Consider the following 18,640-nt stretch of genomic DNA (forward strand, 5'->3'; position numbering starts at 1 on the left):
ACTCCTAAATTCCTGACTTCGTGCAAACAGTTAGGTTCTTGGTGAACATCCAAAGTTCAGTTCAGGGTGGTGGGGCACTGGAGCTGATCCCTGCTGGGTGAAGGAAAGGTTCAGCTCTCAAAAAGACGTCTATTAAACACTTCCGGATGTACTGAATTTGTGTGCTCTTGACGGTTTATTTGGTTTATTTTTTTGTATTTTATTGAAGCGTATTCTTTGTTATTCCGACATAATTAGAACTCTGTGGAATTTCTTTCTGTTTCCAACTTGATGTGTGTGTGTGTGTGTGTGTGTGTGTGTGTGTGTGTGTGTGTGTGTGTGTGTGTGTGTGTGTGTGTGTGTGTGTGTGTGTGTGTGTGTGTGTGTGTGTGTGTGCGTGTGTGTGTTGATTGCTCATGTGATCGTCTGCGTTTCTGTCTGCCCTGTGATGGACTGGGGACAGGTTCAGAATACCCAGCCTGCAACCCAATGGATTGAATCACAGAAGGATGAGGATCTACTTGACTTCATTTGAAATTTCTTTTCGAGTTTCTCTATCTGTCTGACTTTAATTATTATGTATTTATGCTCTTTTTGAGCCTGTTTTTTTTCTATGCTTTAATTTAATCTTTTCTAAGCTTTCACAAATTTTAACCATGGTCCTCTTTTTTAATTTTAATTTTAGTTTGTGTTCTTTGTTTGCTGTTTGACTCTTTATATTGTGACTTGGAGATGCAGTGATCGGTTGCTTTATGCTTCTGTGTTGAGGCTGGATTCAATTACACGCAAAAATCATGATATTCAATCAACTTAAAGGTGGAATACAACATTTTCTCGAAAAGACGAAGCCCCACGTCTGTTACTCACTTTTTCAACAACGCGCATGCGCCAGAACATCCGCCCGGCTCTCCTGCTTCTCCCAGAAAACGCGGAAGTGTACGAGCGCGATCTCCTCTTCTCCGGCGTGCACGGCTCTGTACAGTTTCTGCGATCCGCCTCGCTCATAAATAAAGCTTTTTTTTTCCGAAACAGCTACAATTTCATTATGTCAGACTCGCCATCGGTAAGTACGAGCTCAGAAGCTCACCGGCTACATAAACACTCTGAATGCGCATGCGCAAAAGGGAGAAGCTGATTGGGCGCAAGCACGGAGAACCGCCTTACGAAAGCAGCTCGTCAGAATGATTGACAAACAGACCCACCAATTATTTAGGTGATCCACCCGGAAATCAAAATGTTGTATTACACCTTTAATTAGGAATTTTCTCTTTGGGTTAATGAAGCGCCTCAGTTCAGTTAATTTCTATTCTATTCAATTTGTGAGTGTGACTATATTTTAATGTTATCAGCATGAATAACATTGGTAGTAAACAGTGTGACTATTAAAATAATACATTTAGTGTTTTTTAAATATAAAAGTGAGCAGTAAAGTTCACGGAGTTAAGTAACGGTGTAACGTTCACGCGCACACGGAAAATCCAGGTTCGTCGCCCAGCTGTGTGAGAGTAACGGGATTACTCTGCTTGCAGCGGACCGGTGTGACATGCGCACACACAACCAGCAGCAGCAGCAGCAACCGGAGGACCGGGAGAGGACCGACGCCGAGGGCCGTGGCAGTGGTGCCCCGCTGGGGATGCGAGCGAGGCGGGTTCGGGTTCCGAGACGGACCGAGGAGTCGGAGAATGCCAGCGGGCCGTGAACACACCGCCCGTGTTGTCTCGCGACCGTCCGCCGTCAGATCCGCACCGCACCGCAGGGAGTCGTGATTGTTGTTGTTATCACTCGTAACGGGGACCGGACCGCGTCAGGGACATGCCTCCTCCGCCTCCTCCTCAGAGCCTCCAATCCAGCGGACTGACGCTCTCCGAAACAAGCATGGGTGGGTGTGTGTGCGTGCGTGTGTGAGCGTTTGCGCGTGTGCGCAAGGTCAACGGCGTGTCTGCAGCAGGTTTCATCAATTAAACCACACACTCGGTTCACTAACTTACACTGCGGCGAATTCTGAATGCACGATAAAAGCGAGGTTTTTTTTTTTTTAATCACCTTTCGGAGGCGCCACGAGTCTTTTCAAAACGCACGCGACAGTCCGCAGGAGGCGCGCGTGACGGGTCGGATCATTAACCGGGTGATTGTGTGATCATAGCGGATCGATGCACGGAGTGTTTTTCTGGTCCAGGCCGCAGCGCGTCACTGCAGGTGCGGCGGAGTTGGATAACCACGGCAGCCTGGATGTTCTCCCTCCACCAAAACACGATCGATACGAACGATCCGTTCCTGGAAGGGGACAGCTGTCAATGGATTTTGCACATTTTTTTTAAACACAGACTAAAACAGGCAAAGCTTTAATTTTGTACACTTTGTTGAGTTTGGCTTTGTACTGCTTTACTTTTTGAGGCTCTGTGGTGTGGGGTGATTAACAAGTGGAGATATGGATTTAAGCTCGCATAAACAGCTAATATTATTCCCTGTTCTTCAAAAAATGAAGTATTAGTTATTTGCTAATTACAGTATCAATATGTGCAGATATCACAATGGCTGCAGTGAATATTGGCTTACCAGTTGATCAGCTGTTATGATCCTGAATTGCCCATAGGTGTGTGTGCTGTGTGTGTGTGTGTTTTGTCACCTCCTTTATACACCCCAAGTTCATCTTGAATGGGCTGGACTGGTAAAATTAACTTCAAAGATATTCCTGGCACAGAAGGTGCATGAAAAAAATGTGTTTATATTATAAAAAAACAATTTCCACCCAAAATGACTACCATCGAACAGCTGATTCTAATGACACTTTGTGGTGCAAAATGCTGCGAACTGTCCAAGAAATGTCTCCTGTAATTTTTTAGATTATTCATGTTTTTATAAAGTCATGACTTTTATTTGAGGCTAATGCTAGCTTGGCAGTATGACAGCATCACGATTATCTGATTTCAGGTCTCAGTGTTGTGTTGTCTCTTAAGAAATTTGTTTCAAAATCATTTATGTCTTAAAATTTTTTACAATTTCCTTGGTGGTTTGACGGACCGCGTTGACGCCTCTTTCAGGCTGTTTATGGCCCACAGGCCTTATGTTTTACACCCCTGGCTTAGACCTGTAATATCAAGTGAGGCCTGTTGGAATCAAGAAATATTTTTAGGGCGTTGCCAAATATGACACAATGAGTAATAGTTGTCATCAGTACAGTCAAAAATAGTGATCCTACCTCTTTGTTTAAATCACTGTCACTCAGTGGAATAATGTAATAACGTAATGCTGTATTACTTCGGTTTTTACACTTAGAAGGGAATACTTTCAGGTTTCTTTACTCGTCCATGATGACATAAAATATGTTCATGTTGGTTTGGACAACATAACGGTCTATAGTTAGTACTTTAGCCGATTATGAAATGTTGAACCTCGTGGGGCATGTCAGAGGAAGTCAGATTGTTTGAGAGTCATTGACTGATTGGCTGATAAAGAAAAATACTCAACCATACTGAGGAAAAATGAAGAGTTTTAACATCTTCATAAGTGTTTCTGAATCCATTTAACCTTTATGATAATAGTTACGCAGTGTTAAATGGATGCTTTGATGCTGGATCTCAAACTTTAGTTTACTTCTTTTACCATTTTGAAGAAAATGTTTTGATGTTTTGCACCTTGTGAAAAATGCATGAGAAAAGTGTTTTAAGAGCCTCGTGCAGCAATTGAAGATTGACTGACTAATGGACAGGCCATGTGCGAGGATCCAGCTTATGGAGGGACAGCAGACAGGGAATGTTCTGGAGAGCAGTTTTGTTGGGCCGTTCTTGTAGGGGGGTAAATCAGGTGTTTTGAAGTGGAGGGGTGAAACTATGCTTAGGTTCAGGTTTCAGTTTGCACATTTCAAAGAAAGGTTTTACTTTGAAACTTTTTAGAATCTTGAACTGAACTGGAAAACTTCAAAAGTGAATGAAAGGTTTGGAATTTTTTCAATTGATTCTATTAAAGCCAGTGAAGGATACTGTATTCTGACCTGAATCCAGGGAATTTCCGGGCTTCGTTGCCGAGCCCCTGTCACGTTCATCAACCGCTCCAAGTCAGACTCTCTGCTCTCCAGGTATGCCTGACGACAGTCCTTCTTGGCATTCTGGGTCTGTAGGACCTTCACTCCCCCCTCCACCAAGTCCAGGATGTCTTTCTGCTGCAGTTGGACAGTAGAAATTGTCCTTGTCATAAACTCCAACCTCTTAATTTAATCGCTTTCCTCTGCTGTGAGTACTTACTTTGGGCCCATATTGTTGGCGGCGCTATCATAGTATGAAATACTAGACATTCTCCTCGGCACAGATTTGTCTTATGCCACCTGTACGGATCTCACCAAACTCCCTTTCTGACAACATTTTCACCTTCGAGCTGTAGAGGTAAAGCCGTGGAACTCAAAACCATGCGCCAATGCACGAAACCCCCTCAGGAATAAATAAAAAAACACCTGCGTCTGTGGATGGGGACATTTGGGGACTTCAAAGAACCATCAGTCTCTATGAAGGTAACACGTCTGTGAGCTTTCATTACACATAAGTGGAGCGCAATTAGGATGCTTTTAGTCATAAGTAACAGCTGCAGGCCGACTTTTCATTGAATGTGCTGTAAGATGAAACCTCTGAATTGGTGTTAATCTGCATTTTTGTTAAAGCTTGATACTGAAACGCAATATTATACAGCAACGTTGACTCCTTCTTTATATTAATGTATATAGGGCCGAGTCTTTTTATGTTTCTATCCTCATATTTTAGACATTGTCCTGTAGAACAACTTGAATCGATCCTTATAATAATAAGAACTGATTTATTTTAATCGGGTGTTTTTGAAGAGCGGTGGCTTCCCTGCGTTCAAACGTTTTGACATGGATCAATAAAAAGTATTTTCAATGTAACTGTGGCAGTGGTGGATGTGGTTCGTATATGTGCTTTGAGGTTTAATAATAACAGACATAAATGGAGATGGTCATAAATTTGAGTCTGAAATAAACCTTCAGATGTTTCTGATGTGTTTGTTCACATGTAGAGCTTCTTGTTACATGTACAATGGATTGTTTTTCAACAAAGAAGTATACAATCACGCCACATGTTGCCCTTGAACACTCAAACTAAACGGAGAATAACACATTTCCCTTCAGATACCAGGAGGATAAGACTTCAGATCAGCCCGTGCTTTGATACCGTCGTCCGAGATTCCTCGACAGAACTGGCCTCTGTTTAGAGAGCGAGAGTCGCTGCAGTCACTCATCTCTGTAACGACTTCCCACGATGTCAGTGCCTGGACCGGTTTACAGCCGCACACCGGCCATCTCCCGCAGCCCCTTCTGAGAACGCTCGGAGTCCTAACGTTGGCCCGTTTGTTGCGTCCGCAGGGTCCTTTGAGAGGAGGAAGAGGAAATCCATAATCGTGACGGTGATGCTGCTCATCGTGTCTGTGCTCATCCTCATCTTCGGTCTGGCGGCGACGACCAGGACGCAGAACATCACAGTGGGCGGCTACTACTCAGGACTCATAGTGGGTGCACGCTCACACCCGCATGTCCACACACAGACACACACTCACACAGGACGCCTGTTGGCTGTCAGGGTTGGTAATCAGTGAAGTGAGAGCGTTTTCAGCCAGCTCTTCCCGCTCTTGGTTTCTGATGATCTTCATTACCGAAGGTCTCCGAGGGCCACATTTCCCCCACATTCATTATTCAGCACTGCTGTCATTAGACGCTGAGTGAGGCAAAGTGTCTGAGTCCATAAATCTGTTTTCTTCACGGCACTGGGCTCTCAGCACTCTGCCTTACGTAAGGAACCACTGAACGGCAGTTACATTTCTCAGAGTGGTTCATCGTTTAACATAAGTTAAAGAGCGGAGACTTCAAAATGAAGACGTCTGATGTTGGACTGACATACAGTTGGATACCAGAACTGTTTCACAGTGACCATGAAATTTAGTTAATTCTATATTGAAACAGACACATCAAAGAAAATAAAACAAATGATTTTGAAGCAAAAAGTGACTTTTGGAGGTGTTAAAGGACTTTGTTTGTTGTAATGACTGAAGGTGATTGCTGAAATGACACAGTTGTTGACATTGCCTGTATAGTTCAACGGTTGCTTAATGGAGCTATCCCAGAGTGTCATGATACAACCCTGTGTTATATGAATGTAACAACCGTCATTTTCTCTCTTTTCAGCTGGGCTTCGGCTCTTTTCTGGGAATTATCGGTTCTCATCTGTTAGAGAGCAAGAGGCAGATGGTAAGAGGATTCCTATCACCTCTGTGCATTGAGATAAATTTCAGCGCCGGTCGTCTCCTCGTCTTTACAGTTCAGTTGTGGCTCGGCAGGGACGATGTGCGGCAGTAGACTCGAGTCCCTCTCAGCTTCAGGAGGCTCATGCTGGCTGTGTTGAGCAACTACCCTGGACTTGAAGTGGGGATGCAGCCAGAAATAGAAATAGGGTGTAAGCGGAGGAGGACAGATGTCTGCACGGGAATGCGAGGAAGGAAAGTGCAGCGGAGTGGAGCAGGTGGGAGGTGCTGGGGCCGGCTCTGTCAGAGCCCACGTGAAGAATGAGCTGGTGGCATGACCGATTCTCCCATATGAGATTAGATGCCCGGAGTTCCAGCTGGGGGGGGCGGGGGGCGTGACACCACACTCCTGTTTCTCCACGGAAAGTCTCATTACAGAGAGAATGTGCTGACTTTAGGTGTACAGCCTGACTGGTGACAGTTCAGCTGTCCTTAAAACCATCATGACAGAAAATTATTACACACAGACATTAAACACATCATTCACATTTTCAAAAGCCCAGATCCCCAACGTATGATGTTAACTACAGCTGAAAATAATTGATGAAGAGAAAATTAGATTTCTGACTTTTGGCTCTAAAAATATTTCAAGAGCCCGAGAACATGATATTCTGTTCTGTATGCATTTGAAGTTAATTGGTGACTCAATCAGAAATCAATAGACCAGTATTGTTATTGCTTTGATTCTGATTTATGTGAATAACTTTAACACGTTCACTGGTTCTGTTTGCTGTGTTTCATCAAATTCAAATATCCTGGCTGTGTAACATTAAATCAGGCTGTGTGGATTGGAAGAGGTGTGGATCTTCAGCCCTCTGAGCCTTTCAGAGAACAGAGAAATATCTTCATCTCATCTCCAAAGTGTTGTTTCAAAGTGTGTTTTCCTTGAACCGTGTCTGGATGGGAGTGTGATAAATCCTGTCTGGGCCTGTTAAGTGACGAGCGCCGTCTCCCTCCTGCCAGATCGGGGAGGGGGGGCGGGGGCGGGTTTGGGGGCAGCAGACAGGGCGGGGCAGCATGTAACTGAACACTAGCTGTGTTTCATTGACGACTGAGAGGAGGAGGCCAGTGCAGCGGGGGGTGGCTTTAGTGAAGTGCCTGCAGTGAGATGTGGGAAGCAGCCACAGCGCTCTGTCACGAACTGCCCCGCCCTCCTGTCATTCATAACTTCATGCAGTCGCTCTTACGTCACAGTAGAAAGTGAAACATGTCAGTGATGAAGACGATGCTTTCTCCCCGCAGCTCGTTGCGTCCATTGTCTTCATCAGCTTCGGGGTGGTGGCCGCGTTCTGCTGCGCGATTGTCGATGGAGTTTTTGCAGCGAGGCACATCGTGAGTATCCCCAAAGCCCCTGTTTATTTAACCAAAGCAATAAATTATGAATACGGAGAATAGTTCTTTGCGATAGCTTACGGCAAACTTATTAATCAGTGTCAGTCCCATTAAACGTCGTCAATAACACGTACGTCTTTCTGCAAGGACAGTTCTTACTGGAAGGCCCAGGCAGCTGGCGCACCCTTCTCTGTAAAAACAAAATATTTTGTGGTGGAGAGAAACAGTCTTCGATGATGCAAAGCACATAAAACAATAAATAACCGCTAATGCACTCCTGAAACAATTATGCTGAAATAATGTATGGGCCAAGTAAAAAAGGAGATCGCCATTACACACCCGGTGGTGTGAGTGAAATGGAAAATGGAAAAACACTGAGTGATAAAACTGTTGAACGGAGCGAGACGCAGAGCGTGAACACAACGCAGCAACATTTGTTGCATTTGTCGAGGCTCACGCGCGCTTTTCCCTCAGGAGACATCAAATCTAGATAACAGAATGAAATGCATATTGACCATCTTCATAGTTGATACAGCTGATTGGATGATTTGCATCTGCAGTGCTTTCATGTGTGGCTGCTCGGATTAGACAGCTGTTTCTGGAAGAGCACAGAAATAGGATTAAGCTCGATTACTAAGTAAGATGACACTGTGGGACGTATAGCATCCAGCAGGATATCAGGACGGGTCGGCTCGTCTCAAACGTCGTCATCTGACAGAGTGATTTGCCAACAATGGTTTTGAAATATAACATACAAATGAAACATGAACCCAGATGGCCTGATTGCTGCCCTGATTGTTTTTCACAATAAAGATAAAAATAGAAGAATAGCTCTCAAGCCTTATTGACGCCAATAGGTTCTCATGCTTTGAAGCAATCTACCAGAGTGATCAGTGGTTTTTAAAGGGCGTGGCGAGGAACTCCTGTTTGAAGACACAGAGCAGACCGGTGTGCCAGCTGAGAAAATGAGGAGCTGTCCAAGTAGCACCATTATATGACCAACCTGAATGTGAAGTATGAGCTCAAGAAGGAGAGATGTCCATCAGTGATATGATTATTTGTTTTCATTTTTGGCACCCATGGCAGGGACTTAATTTCTTACTAAGGTACAGCACCTCTTTATCTGAGGGTAACCTGTGATTTTTCATCAAATGAAGCAACTGATACTAATTAATGTTAGTTTCATGCTTTATATTGATATATTTTAAGCTTTATAACATTTCAAGACTGATTCAATCATCAAAACACATGACTTCCCGCCTCGTACCAAGGGAGGAAGCTCGTGTAACACTCACGCTTTAACAATAAAACTGCTATTGATTTTGTTAAAGTCATTTTTAGAAGTGAATTTATTCAAGGTGTTAATCATATTTATGAAATATATCTTAGTGCAAGACTACTATTGGAGCAATGATGACAGCTCCAGAATAAAACTTATATTTCATCTCATTCAACTGTTAAACCTTTTATTTCCTATGGAGTTCAATAGCAATCAATAATGTTATTATGATGTCTGAAAAATGTTTAAAAAAAGCTTTTCGGTATATACGTGGACAACATTTCTAAATTCAGGTTTTTCTCTGCTGTGATCGCACTCTGTTCTGACAAGACGTCTGTTAATCATTTACAGAGCTGGTAAAATGGACCACATGCTCTTCTTTTGAACGCAGGAGCTTGAAATGAACCAGCTGGCCGGCCGTTTATGATCAGATGTGTGTTTAATGAAATCATCACCATCTGTTTAACACTGCAGTGCTGTGGAGGAGGATATCAACATCTTACTGTTAACGATCCATTCTTGCTCAGTAGAAGTAAATGTGGGTGTTAATAGTGAGCTTAAATGAAATGTCAATCAAAGCTGCTGCAGCAGTGTGTGAAATTCTGCAGGAGTGCAACATGCTGTCCAGTGTTTATAACTGCTTTGAACTAAACAGTTTCTCCTCTGTGCTCAGAGCCATCCAAGTCCAATTTTCACATGCGCTCAGCTCATGGCTTTTCTTGCTCCTGTCCCTGGTAAATGTGCTCGCTCTCCTGCAGGACCTCCGGCCTCTGTACGCCGGCCGCTGTGAGTATCACTCCAGTGAGACCTCATCCGACCGTGACGTAAGAGACACATTTCACTCCGTTCCCACCTAAACGCAGTGTGACATTAAAAGCTGTTTCCTCTCGAGCCCCGCCGGTGCGCCTGCTCGCTCGCGCAGCCAAGCGTTGTGTGAGGAAGGCTGGAGCGGGCCGAAAGCGAAGGGATGTTGTAATGATTTGTGACCTCCAGGTGCCCTGTAAGACGTCGTCGCGCACGTCGTGCAACCTGCGCGTGAAGAGCAACACCTGTTACTGCTGCGACCTCTACAACTGCGGGAAGTGAGTATGCACACGGCCGAGCACCGCACGGACCTGCGGCTCAGCAGCCGCCCGCTTTGCGGCGAAGCTGTGATTGTTTGGATCTTTGATGTGTGCTGCAGTGGGAGACTTCTTTTGCATTTCAGCCTTGATTGTATTAGAACAAGAATCTTTGTGTTCTTTTTAACCTTTGTTTCAGAGAACATCCTCTTATGGGACTTCAGAATAAAGATGTTTTGAAAAAGTTTAGGAAAGCATCCATGATTTGGAAGTAGGTCCCTCTTTTATAGACCCATAATGGCCGTTATTGATCAACTCATAAATTTTTCATGTAGTTTTCCTTTTCTTATGACAAACCATTGTCGAAATGTGTTGTGAGGCACCGTTTCCTCTGCATGCCCTGTTTATCCACTCAGACCTTCATCCACATTCAGTCTTCTCGGCTCTTTAGCAGCATCTGTTCACTGAAAAGTCACCAGCTCGTTTACCGTCTGTCACTCTGGCCCGTCGACACATTGTTAAAAATAAACTCTGTCAGTGACTTTTGAGGCTTGACCGTCGATTGTGCCCCCCCCCCCCTTCCCCACCCACCCACCCCCTCCCTATGTAACGCCAACTGGCCCAGCCGTGTGGAGGTGATTGGAGGTTACCACGAGTACACAGATGTGAAGAGCTGCCAGGACGTGGTGCACCTCTACCACCTGCTGTGGTGCGCCACCATCCTCAACATCGTGGCTCTCTTCCTGGGCATCATCACCGCCGCAGTGCTGGGGGGCTTCAAGGACATGGTACGTCAGGCGGAGGGTAGACAGCGACCCACACGGCCCGATCTGAAATAAACGGATAAAATCTGTGCTTTCCCTCTTCGGACAGATGCCGTCTCCTGCCTCAGAGAGCAGTTCTGAACCAGAGGCCATAGCGGCTCCGGCCCCAGCGGTACCTCGACAGCCAGCCACTTCTGTCAACTCCTACTACAACGCTGCCCCCTGCCTGCCACCGTACACTGCCTACGACCTGCAGGTAGTACAACCGGTAAATGTTTTTTTCAATGTGTGGGCCTTTCTGTGCACCCTGGACAATAACGTGATGCTCTTCTGTTCCCAGCCGGGCTCCTATTTGTTCCCCGACTCCTCGGGCCTGTCAGACGACTCCCAGTCCGGAGCCAGCCACCTGTGGCCCACCATGATCCCCCCACGGTACTCCCCTCCCCACAACCACCCCGACGAGAAGCCGCCGCCGTACAGCCCATAACCGACGGGAGCTCCTGAAGTCAAGGCGCCGTCGGATGCTGAGCCGGCGCTTCGGTAGTTTTTTTTCCCCTCACTGTCGTCGTAACTCCGATGAAGAGAAGAAGGTGAGGAGGACGGCGACGGCCACAGAGCATGCTCACACCGGATGGATGGAGGGTTTGCCTCACACTCTGTGTGTGAGTGCAGACACGCACACACACACACACACACACACACACACACACTGAGAGAGAGACGACTGTTTACACATCTATCTGCCTTAATGCAAACGGACCTCCAGCAGCGCTGCAGCAGCACCTCTGCAACAAAAAACTCTCCTGCGACTCCACCTTTTCGTCAGACTGCAAAACGCTTCTCGCCTCGGCAGAAACCGCCGTCCTCCACCGCGAGGATCTGGACGGACTCGCTCACCTCCACGTCAGATTAACGCTAAATAAAAAGCTTCGGCGTCTTCTCCCCAATCTGAAACGGCTAGATTAAGAAGTATGGAGTCGTAGGAGCGAGCACTCCTCTCTGTAGCAGTCGATAGTGTCAGTGTACATTATTAAAGGCAGCGTTAGCAGGTATGACATGCTCACCATGTATGTACAGCAGTATGATATCCAGTTAGCAGTTAGACCCGAGGTATTCAAAGGGAACGTGGTTTATCTATTTATCAGCCTTCCAGAGCCGTCCTGTCAAGAAATAAGCTATCCTACCATGCAGTAGTCGTTGAGACCAAACGATTAACGGTTACACCCAGAAGCCCGTCTGTCGTACCTCCAGCTTTAAAACAGGTAAGAATATACACATAGGTCTCTCGCTCTCTCTCTCTCTCTCTCTCTCTTGTAAGTAGCGGTAATAATATCACATCTAGGAGCTGAATGTGTCGTCACGAGGTAACAGTAGTGTGAACCGTCAGTGCTGGATTCACTGATCAGAGGTGGCAGATCGTGAAAAAAAAAAAGAGTCAAAAAAGAAAAACTGTGGGAGAATCATAAACCTCAATGTTCATGAAAACAATCTGCTGGTTTTATTCTCTGCTTTTTATAATTTTAAACACGTTCTCCGGAGCCGACGGAGAGTCGGATCCTTTTTATTTTTTTTTGTCTTGCCATTAAAACTTGTTTTGTGTAATTCACACAGTGTGTTTCCTCAAGGTGTTTTGATGATCCTTGTTAAAACTTCAACTTCTGCTCTATATTGGGTTCATGTTGACTTTTTATGCCTCCTTAATGTCTGCAGATGATTCACAGTGCCGAATGCAGTCACACTGAGCTGGTTCTGGCCTGTACCAATCGCAACTTAACTTCAAACATGACAAAACTTTTAACTTGGAGACAGTGTTCAGACTCCTTGAACAAGAAGTACACCAGTTAATATAACAATAACCTAGGAAGGAGCATTATTTTGCATCAGATCACAATCATCACTGTCCTATATTTCTCTTTGCGTAGCACTACAGCAGAAATAAATACAGAACACACTGCTGTTAATCAGTTTATTGATCGACCAAAACCTGAACGGTTTTATTTGATGACACAGAATAGAGTCCCATGTTAGCACTACGTTCACTTGTACTAACCGACCGCTAACTTCTGACACAAATGAAAAGACAAAGTACAAAAAAAAACAAAAAAAAAAAACATTACAGCAAAAAAAAAACAAAACAGACAAGCTAAGTGCTATTTGTGGGGCTGCATTGATCCTCAACCTGGAGTCGATTCGATCATCAATTCTGCATGACAAAGCTTTGACTCTAGTCATGTCGCTGGGCAGAATAACAGACACTAAAGTGTCTGAGAAATGACAAGAAGTAACATTTACAGGGGGATTCAAACAGAACAGGGGTGTAAGAAGAATCTGTAAAATTAAATAAATAACCATATAGTCCCTAAGAGCCAACACACTGAAAAAATAGACTTCAGATCATATTTAAACATTCTTTCATACAGAATTGAAGTTCAAGGGAATTTACATTTAATCCGACTTAAAGCAGCTTTAAAAAACCTTTAATGTGACACAGGTCACATCAGGCTGCTTCAATTCATTTTATTTTGCAGGAAATCACAGTGGGACAATTACAATACATTTTTTTTTAGTTCTGCTGTGGCAGTCTTGACGCTAAAGTACTATTAAAAACACTGGAAACAGATGATGCACCAACAAATTTAGGCCTCAGCTGTTTCCTCGTATCTGCAGGACATTTATTGATCCACACGAACTGTTGTGAACTCATGATTTTAGCAGGTGTGAACCGTTTGTGTGTCTCTTTGATTTCATTATCATTTAATCCATTGATATAAAAAGATCAAGGCTATTACCAAAGCGGAGGAACATGAGTAAAAAGGTACGGTCACATTACACTTCCATCCGCTCGCTCTGTCTTCCTGACACTTCAATCAAAGCCAGGGGCGAGTGCTGGTTTCCTGTTTTGGTGCAACCTTCAGCTCTGACTCTCTCTAACATTAGAGTGCAACACTGCAGGGGTTTACTGTTGCGGGATATATTAAACAATCCCACGTGGACCGTTTGAACCCAGTAAATGGCTGGAAAAACTCCAGAAAATAGAACGTTATATGGCTACGAGCTGAATTTCCAAAGAATCACAATCAGTACATCAATTGATCAAAATGAAAAAAAAAAAAAAAAAAAATTGCAGTGGAGCATTTAGTCTGACAGATGCTACTTTGACTAGAGTATTATTCACTAATGTGGAGAGACCGATGCGACCGTACCGGAGTATGATTGAACAGAAACGGGGGGAGGGGCACATAAAAGGCACAACGCGGAGCGGCGGCTGGCGCTCAGTACGTCTCTGGTATATCGAAGTCAAACTCCGCCCTTTGTGACGGGTGGTGCACGCCGGACCCCAGCTGGGCGTGCGCGTTGGGCGGCATGTGGGTGCCGGGCTCGATGAAGGCGTCCTCCCAGCTCAGCATCCTGCTCTGGCCGGACGAGTTGACGGCGTCGCCCATCGACGGGATGTGGTGCAGGCTGCCGTCCTCCGATATGACGGGGACGCCCATCCCGTCCGTAGTCCACGAGTACGACTTCATCTGCAGCGTTTTGCAGGGCAGCAGGCGGTACAGGTTGTTGTCTTTGTCGTCCTTGGACTTCCTGCCGCTGGGGTCCTGATTGTGGGCCTGCTTACAGTGGGTGGAGAGCAGCTGGTAGTTCAGGAACATTTCATTGCACAGTAGGCACTGGTACCGCCGCTCCCCCGTGTGGCTGATCTCGTGCTTAGTTCTGTACTCGGCGAGGGCGAACACCTTATTGCAGTAGCGGCACGGGTACTTCTTTTCCCACGAGTGGGTGTTGAAGTGGCGACGGAGGCTGGTCAGACACACGTAGGGCCGCTTGCAGACGATGCACACGTAGAACGTCTTCCCATCCATGATGAGCTCGTAGTGATCCTCCAGTTCTGCCTTGGTCTTCTTTTTGCTTGGTCCCCCCTTCATGGATACAAGGTTTTTATCAAAGGCCTTCAGAGGCGTCGCCATCATGGCTCTCTTCCCTTTACTGACCTTAGAACCTCCCTCGCCTGGATCCTCCTTCACTGGGACGATGTCGTAAGTATCTTCTCCGATGTTGGCGTACACTTTACACCCCGACGAAATGGAATCGATCTCTGTGGCTGTGTTGAGTGTCACCGTCTTTTTCGCTGTTACAGCGGGTTTGGGAATGTTACTCAGAGCTGACGGACTTCCTCCCACGTCAGTGAGTCTTATTTTAAAATCCCCCTCTTGAGACGTGGTGGACACCTGCTTCTTATGGACTCCCAGTATGTCGCTGTTCTCAGAGGACTGCGAGGCGCTGGATGGCTCCGGGGTGAAGGCGCTGGGCCTGGCCGGTGTCGTGGGAGCGCTCCCCGAGGACACTGGGGCTGGGGACGATATATTATTGGAGCTGCTGTCGGGGCTGCGCAGGGGGCTGCCGCCCACCAAGTTCATGTTGGTGCTGCTGACACTCGGAGTCTTCGCAGAGCTCGAACTCAAACTCAAAGAGATCTGAGTATTTTCTTCCTCTCGTTTTACAGCTTCGCTGTTGGAGTCGGCGCTCTGCTTCGGCGGGACGTCGTCTGAATCTTTATCCAAGTTGATGATCTCGATGGGCTTCTGATTGGCAGCTCTGGTCTGAGCGCTCGTGTGCGAGACGAACATCACGTCACTGTCTGAGTCCTCCTCATTATCAGCTGTCTTGTTGGTCTGGTTGAACTCCTCTGCGGATATGGAGAAGGACTCCGTGATGATCGGCATGACCTCGACGGAATCGTCGCCCTTGTTTTCCGTCTCTTTAGACAAACCGGGCAGACCCTTCACTTGCATTAACGGCGTGCCCAGGTTTGCTATGAACTTCACTCCCAGAATCTGTCCGGCCTGGATGAGCTCCTCCAGCATGTCTGAGCGGACCCGGTACAGCTTCGAGCTGTATATGTAGTTGAGAATCTGCTCGAAGATTTCTGGCTTGATGAAGTTCATCTCGATCACTTGTCCGGCCACGCTGAACAGCTGGTGGAAGTACGTGCTCGAGGCAGAGAGGATGGTTTTGTGAGCTCTGAATTTCCTGTCCTGGATGATGATGGTGACGTCGCAAAACAATCCATTATTCCGCTGCTCGTTCATGGACTTCAGCACAGTGCCCGCATACTGTGTGTCGGTCGCAGATATGAGCTTTAGATTTGGCATGTCTGAGGGAAACAAAAGAGGGGAAACAAAAAATCATCCATCTGAATACACAGGAAATAACTCGAAATATAAACACTCGACAGGAAACAAAAACCTGAAGCGTTTAACTTGTCCTTTTTGTTACCTTCTGAGTCATTTTTTTTTACTTACTAGTGTTACATACCTAAGTGTTTCAAACATACTCAAAGAAAGCATACCACAGGTAAGGCTTGAAGAAGGACAGGTTAACATTTCACAGTCTGCTTTTTGACTGAAAAAATAAAACAGACAGACTTATCTTGTCACTAATAAAGAAAGGCAGCAGTAGCAGAGAACCTGAACACAGTGCACTTCATCTTAAAAAAAAAAAATCTGAAAAATGTGTGGAATTTTAGTACTGTCAACAACAGGGGAATCTCTTTTAATGTACTATGCAACTGCTGTGAGTAAATGTTGCATTTTTTTAAATCATTTTTTTAAATCATTTTGACCAAATCTTTTTTTTTTTTTTTTAGATTTAAAAGAAAAATGGCTGGATAAAAAAAAAGTTAATCTGGAATCCAAGCAAAAACAGAGGCTCAATGTTGCTAAAATCAAGTAAGGACAGTATGGAAGGCCTGGAAAGCAGCCGTTACTACACCATTACATCAGTCATTACTAAGCTTGAGATACAGGATTTTTTTTTTTACCTTGATTTCCATAAACAGAGGTGGAAAATGTACGACAAGCATAAAAATGTGGAGTGATCGTTAAGGTTTTGTCACAAATGTCAGTCACGGAGATATGGGAGACAACATGACAACTTAATTAAGGAATGGCTGGAAGAAATAATCATTGAAGAATCATTGAAAGGCTGTTCAGACAGACATCTATCATTAGCAATTCACTTTCCAGCACTGGTTGCAAATATTATGATGCAATGAATTAAAATGACACAAGTGAGACATTTCCACAGCCTCATAGTATATTTTGGATCCAAAACTGGGAAGGTGATTGGGTTTTTGAGACCTATGATGCTCGGGGGAGAGACAGCATGCAAAGAAATGCAAGCAAATGCTGGTCAACACAAACAAAAACGTTATCTCAGGAAACACGTTAGCTTATCGATTGTTTTACAGGCTTATCAATCAGATTAACTTTAAGACAACTGTGACATTAAACGGGATGATAAGTACATTATTGAGGTTTAACTTGATTTTAAAGTGATGTAATGAACGTGTTACTGTTGTTATTGAAGTGCAAATACTGCTGTTAGCATGCTAACAAAGGTAGCTGAGCCTCTTTAATGAATGCAGCATCGCGGCCTATTTATTAGCATCTCGTTAGCTTCGCGATGCACACAGAACAGCATTTAAAAAAGCCCTCCGATTTCGACCAAAAATATATAAGCAAGCGTATTTTACCTGCAGCCGTGATGCTGTTTGCCCAGACTGCACAGAACCTCAGCCCCCCGCTGTTTTATTGAACTTATGTGGCTTCTAACAAAAGCTAAGAGCGGACAGCCTCACCGCTTCCGCCCGGACTCTACGTAAAGCCGCCACGAGGGGCCGCGCTCGAGCGATAAACTCAAAGCTCATAACTGTGAGCAGTGTCAGACAAGCAGTTACAAATCACATCACAAAAGCAAGACAGGTAAAAACCCGAGTGTGCCAGTGTTTACAGGAAGAAAACAATATTAATGCATCACTGCACATCCACACTTTATATATGTCACAGTTATGCCGTATTTTGTGAGAGAATTACACTTCCGTATTGAGCATACAAAACCGGAAGTGATGTAATAGAGGTAATTACTTTTTCCGAGGTAATTGCGAAAAAAAAGAGATAATTACAACCAATAAATAAGGACTCCAAAGTTTGTTTTGCCTCTGAATACGTTTAGAACAAAAATAAAATAAAATACAGTAGCTCTGAACAAAGTCAAATGCAAAAAAAAAAAAAATAATAATAATAATAATTTACCTATTCACAACTGCTTTCTATAGTTATTCGTGGTGGGTGGGTTTTCTAGCATGCAATTGCTCTCTAATGAACTTTTTTCTTCAGTGCATTAGATCAAAGTGGGGTGAAACTATGTCTGCTATCATGATCATGTCAGCTTGTATTATGAGATATACAGAAGACATTTTTATCCCTTGTTGTCATATTTCATGTTTATTTATCCTTCATTATATCAATCTTCTTCCAAAGGCCTTCAGTTATTTATGAAAATGGCTATATAAATAAAATTGGATTGTTGGTTTTGACGGCTGCATAAGGTTATTCAGTTATACTGACAGTTCATCTAAATGTTTCTCCGTCATATGTAAGAGATGACATCTCAGTTTGCATAAACTTGCCCCAACTGACACTAAATTTAAGAGAACATTTATACTACCTGGTGAAGAATGATGGAGTGATCCCATATTCCTCTGTGACCCACGATGATGCACAGACAGTGGTTGCAGAACCAGTGAAGAAATTACTTCTTTCCCCTGAAACTTTAGAAAGTGCACTGGCTACAGCGCCATCTCCATTTCTTACAGAAGTTTCCAGAACCTTGGAAGAAGATCAATGTAACAACATTATTGATGATACCATGGATACCATGGAAAAAGGTTTGACTATTAACAAATGAACACCACAAATGGAAAGTTCAGTTAGAAAATGTACATTGCAAACATGAACATGAAGTATACTTTTTTAATAATTGCCCTGAAACTGTGGAGGATTTATTTTGGCCCTGCCATTTTGCATTCTGGAGTCAAAGTTTCATTTTATTATCAAAGAATCAAGAAATTGATATGAAAAATA

At 44.4% G+C, this 18,640-nt stretch overlaps 2 protein-coding genes across 4 annotated transcripts; one reads left to right on the forward strand and one right to left on the reverse strand.

Annotated features, from left to right (window-relative positions):
• The first annotated feature begins 1,610 nt into the window (after window positions 1-1,610).
• On the forward strand, window positions 1,611-12,143 carry tmem255a (transmembrane protein 255A). 2 transcript variants are annotated; one of them, XM_030105397.1, is made up of 10 exons: window positions 1,611-1,858; window positions 5,348-5,490; window positions 6,164-6,226; window positions 7,522-7,611; window positions 9,649-9,714; window positions 9,884-9,972; window positions 10,151-10,222; window positions 10,571-10,739; window positions 10,825-10,971; window positions 11,056-12,143. In XM_030105397.1, exons 1-10 carry the CDS (start codon window positions 1,792-1,794, stop codon window positions 11,200-11,202), a joined length of 1,053 nt encoding a protein of 350 aa, XP_029961257.1. In that variant the 5' UTR covers window positions 1,611-1,791; the 3' UTR covers window positions 11,203-12,143. The 2 variants fall into 2 exon arrangements, with proteins under 2 accessions (XP_029961257.1, XP_029961264.1); XM_030105404.1 differs by having other exon boundaries at window positions 10,577-10,739.
• Window positions 12,144-12,667: 524 nt separating this feature from the next.
• On the reverse strand, window positions 12,668-17,368 carry zbtb33 (zinc finger and BTB domain containing 33). 2 transcript variants are annotated; one of them, XM_030105350.1, is made up of 3 exons: window positions 17,251-17,368; window positions 14,708-15,870; window positions 12,668-14,635 (listed from the first exon to the last, which is right to left on the reverse strand). In XM_030105350.1, exons 2-3 carry the CDS (start codon window positions 15,866-15,868, stop codon window positions 13,988-13,990), a joined length of 1,809 nt encoding a protein of 602 aa, XP_029961210.1. In that variant the 5' UTR covers window positions 15,869-15,870; window positions 17,251-17,368; the 3' UTR covers window positions 12,668-13,987. The 2 variants fall into 2 exon arrangements, with proteins under 2 accessions (XP_029961210.1, XP_029961203.1); XM_030105343.1 differs by having other exon boundaries at window positions 12,668-15,870.
• Window positions 17,369-18,640: the final 1,272 nt, after the last annotated feature.

This window comes from Salarias fasciatus, chromosome 2 (genome assembly GCF_902148845.1).
Source record: "Salarias fasciatus chromosome 2, fSalaFa1.1, whole genome shotgun sequence".
Taxonomy (NCBI): domain Eukaryota; kingdom Metazoa; phylum Chordata; class Actinopteri; order Blenniiformes; family Blenniidae; genus Salarias; species Salarias fasciatus.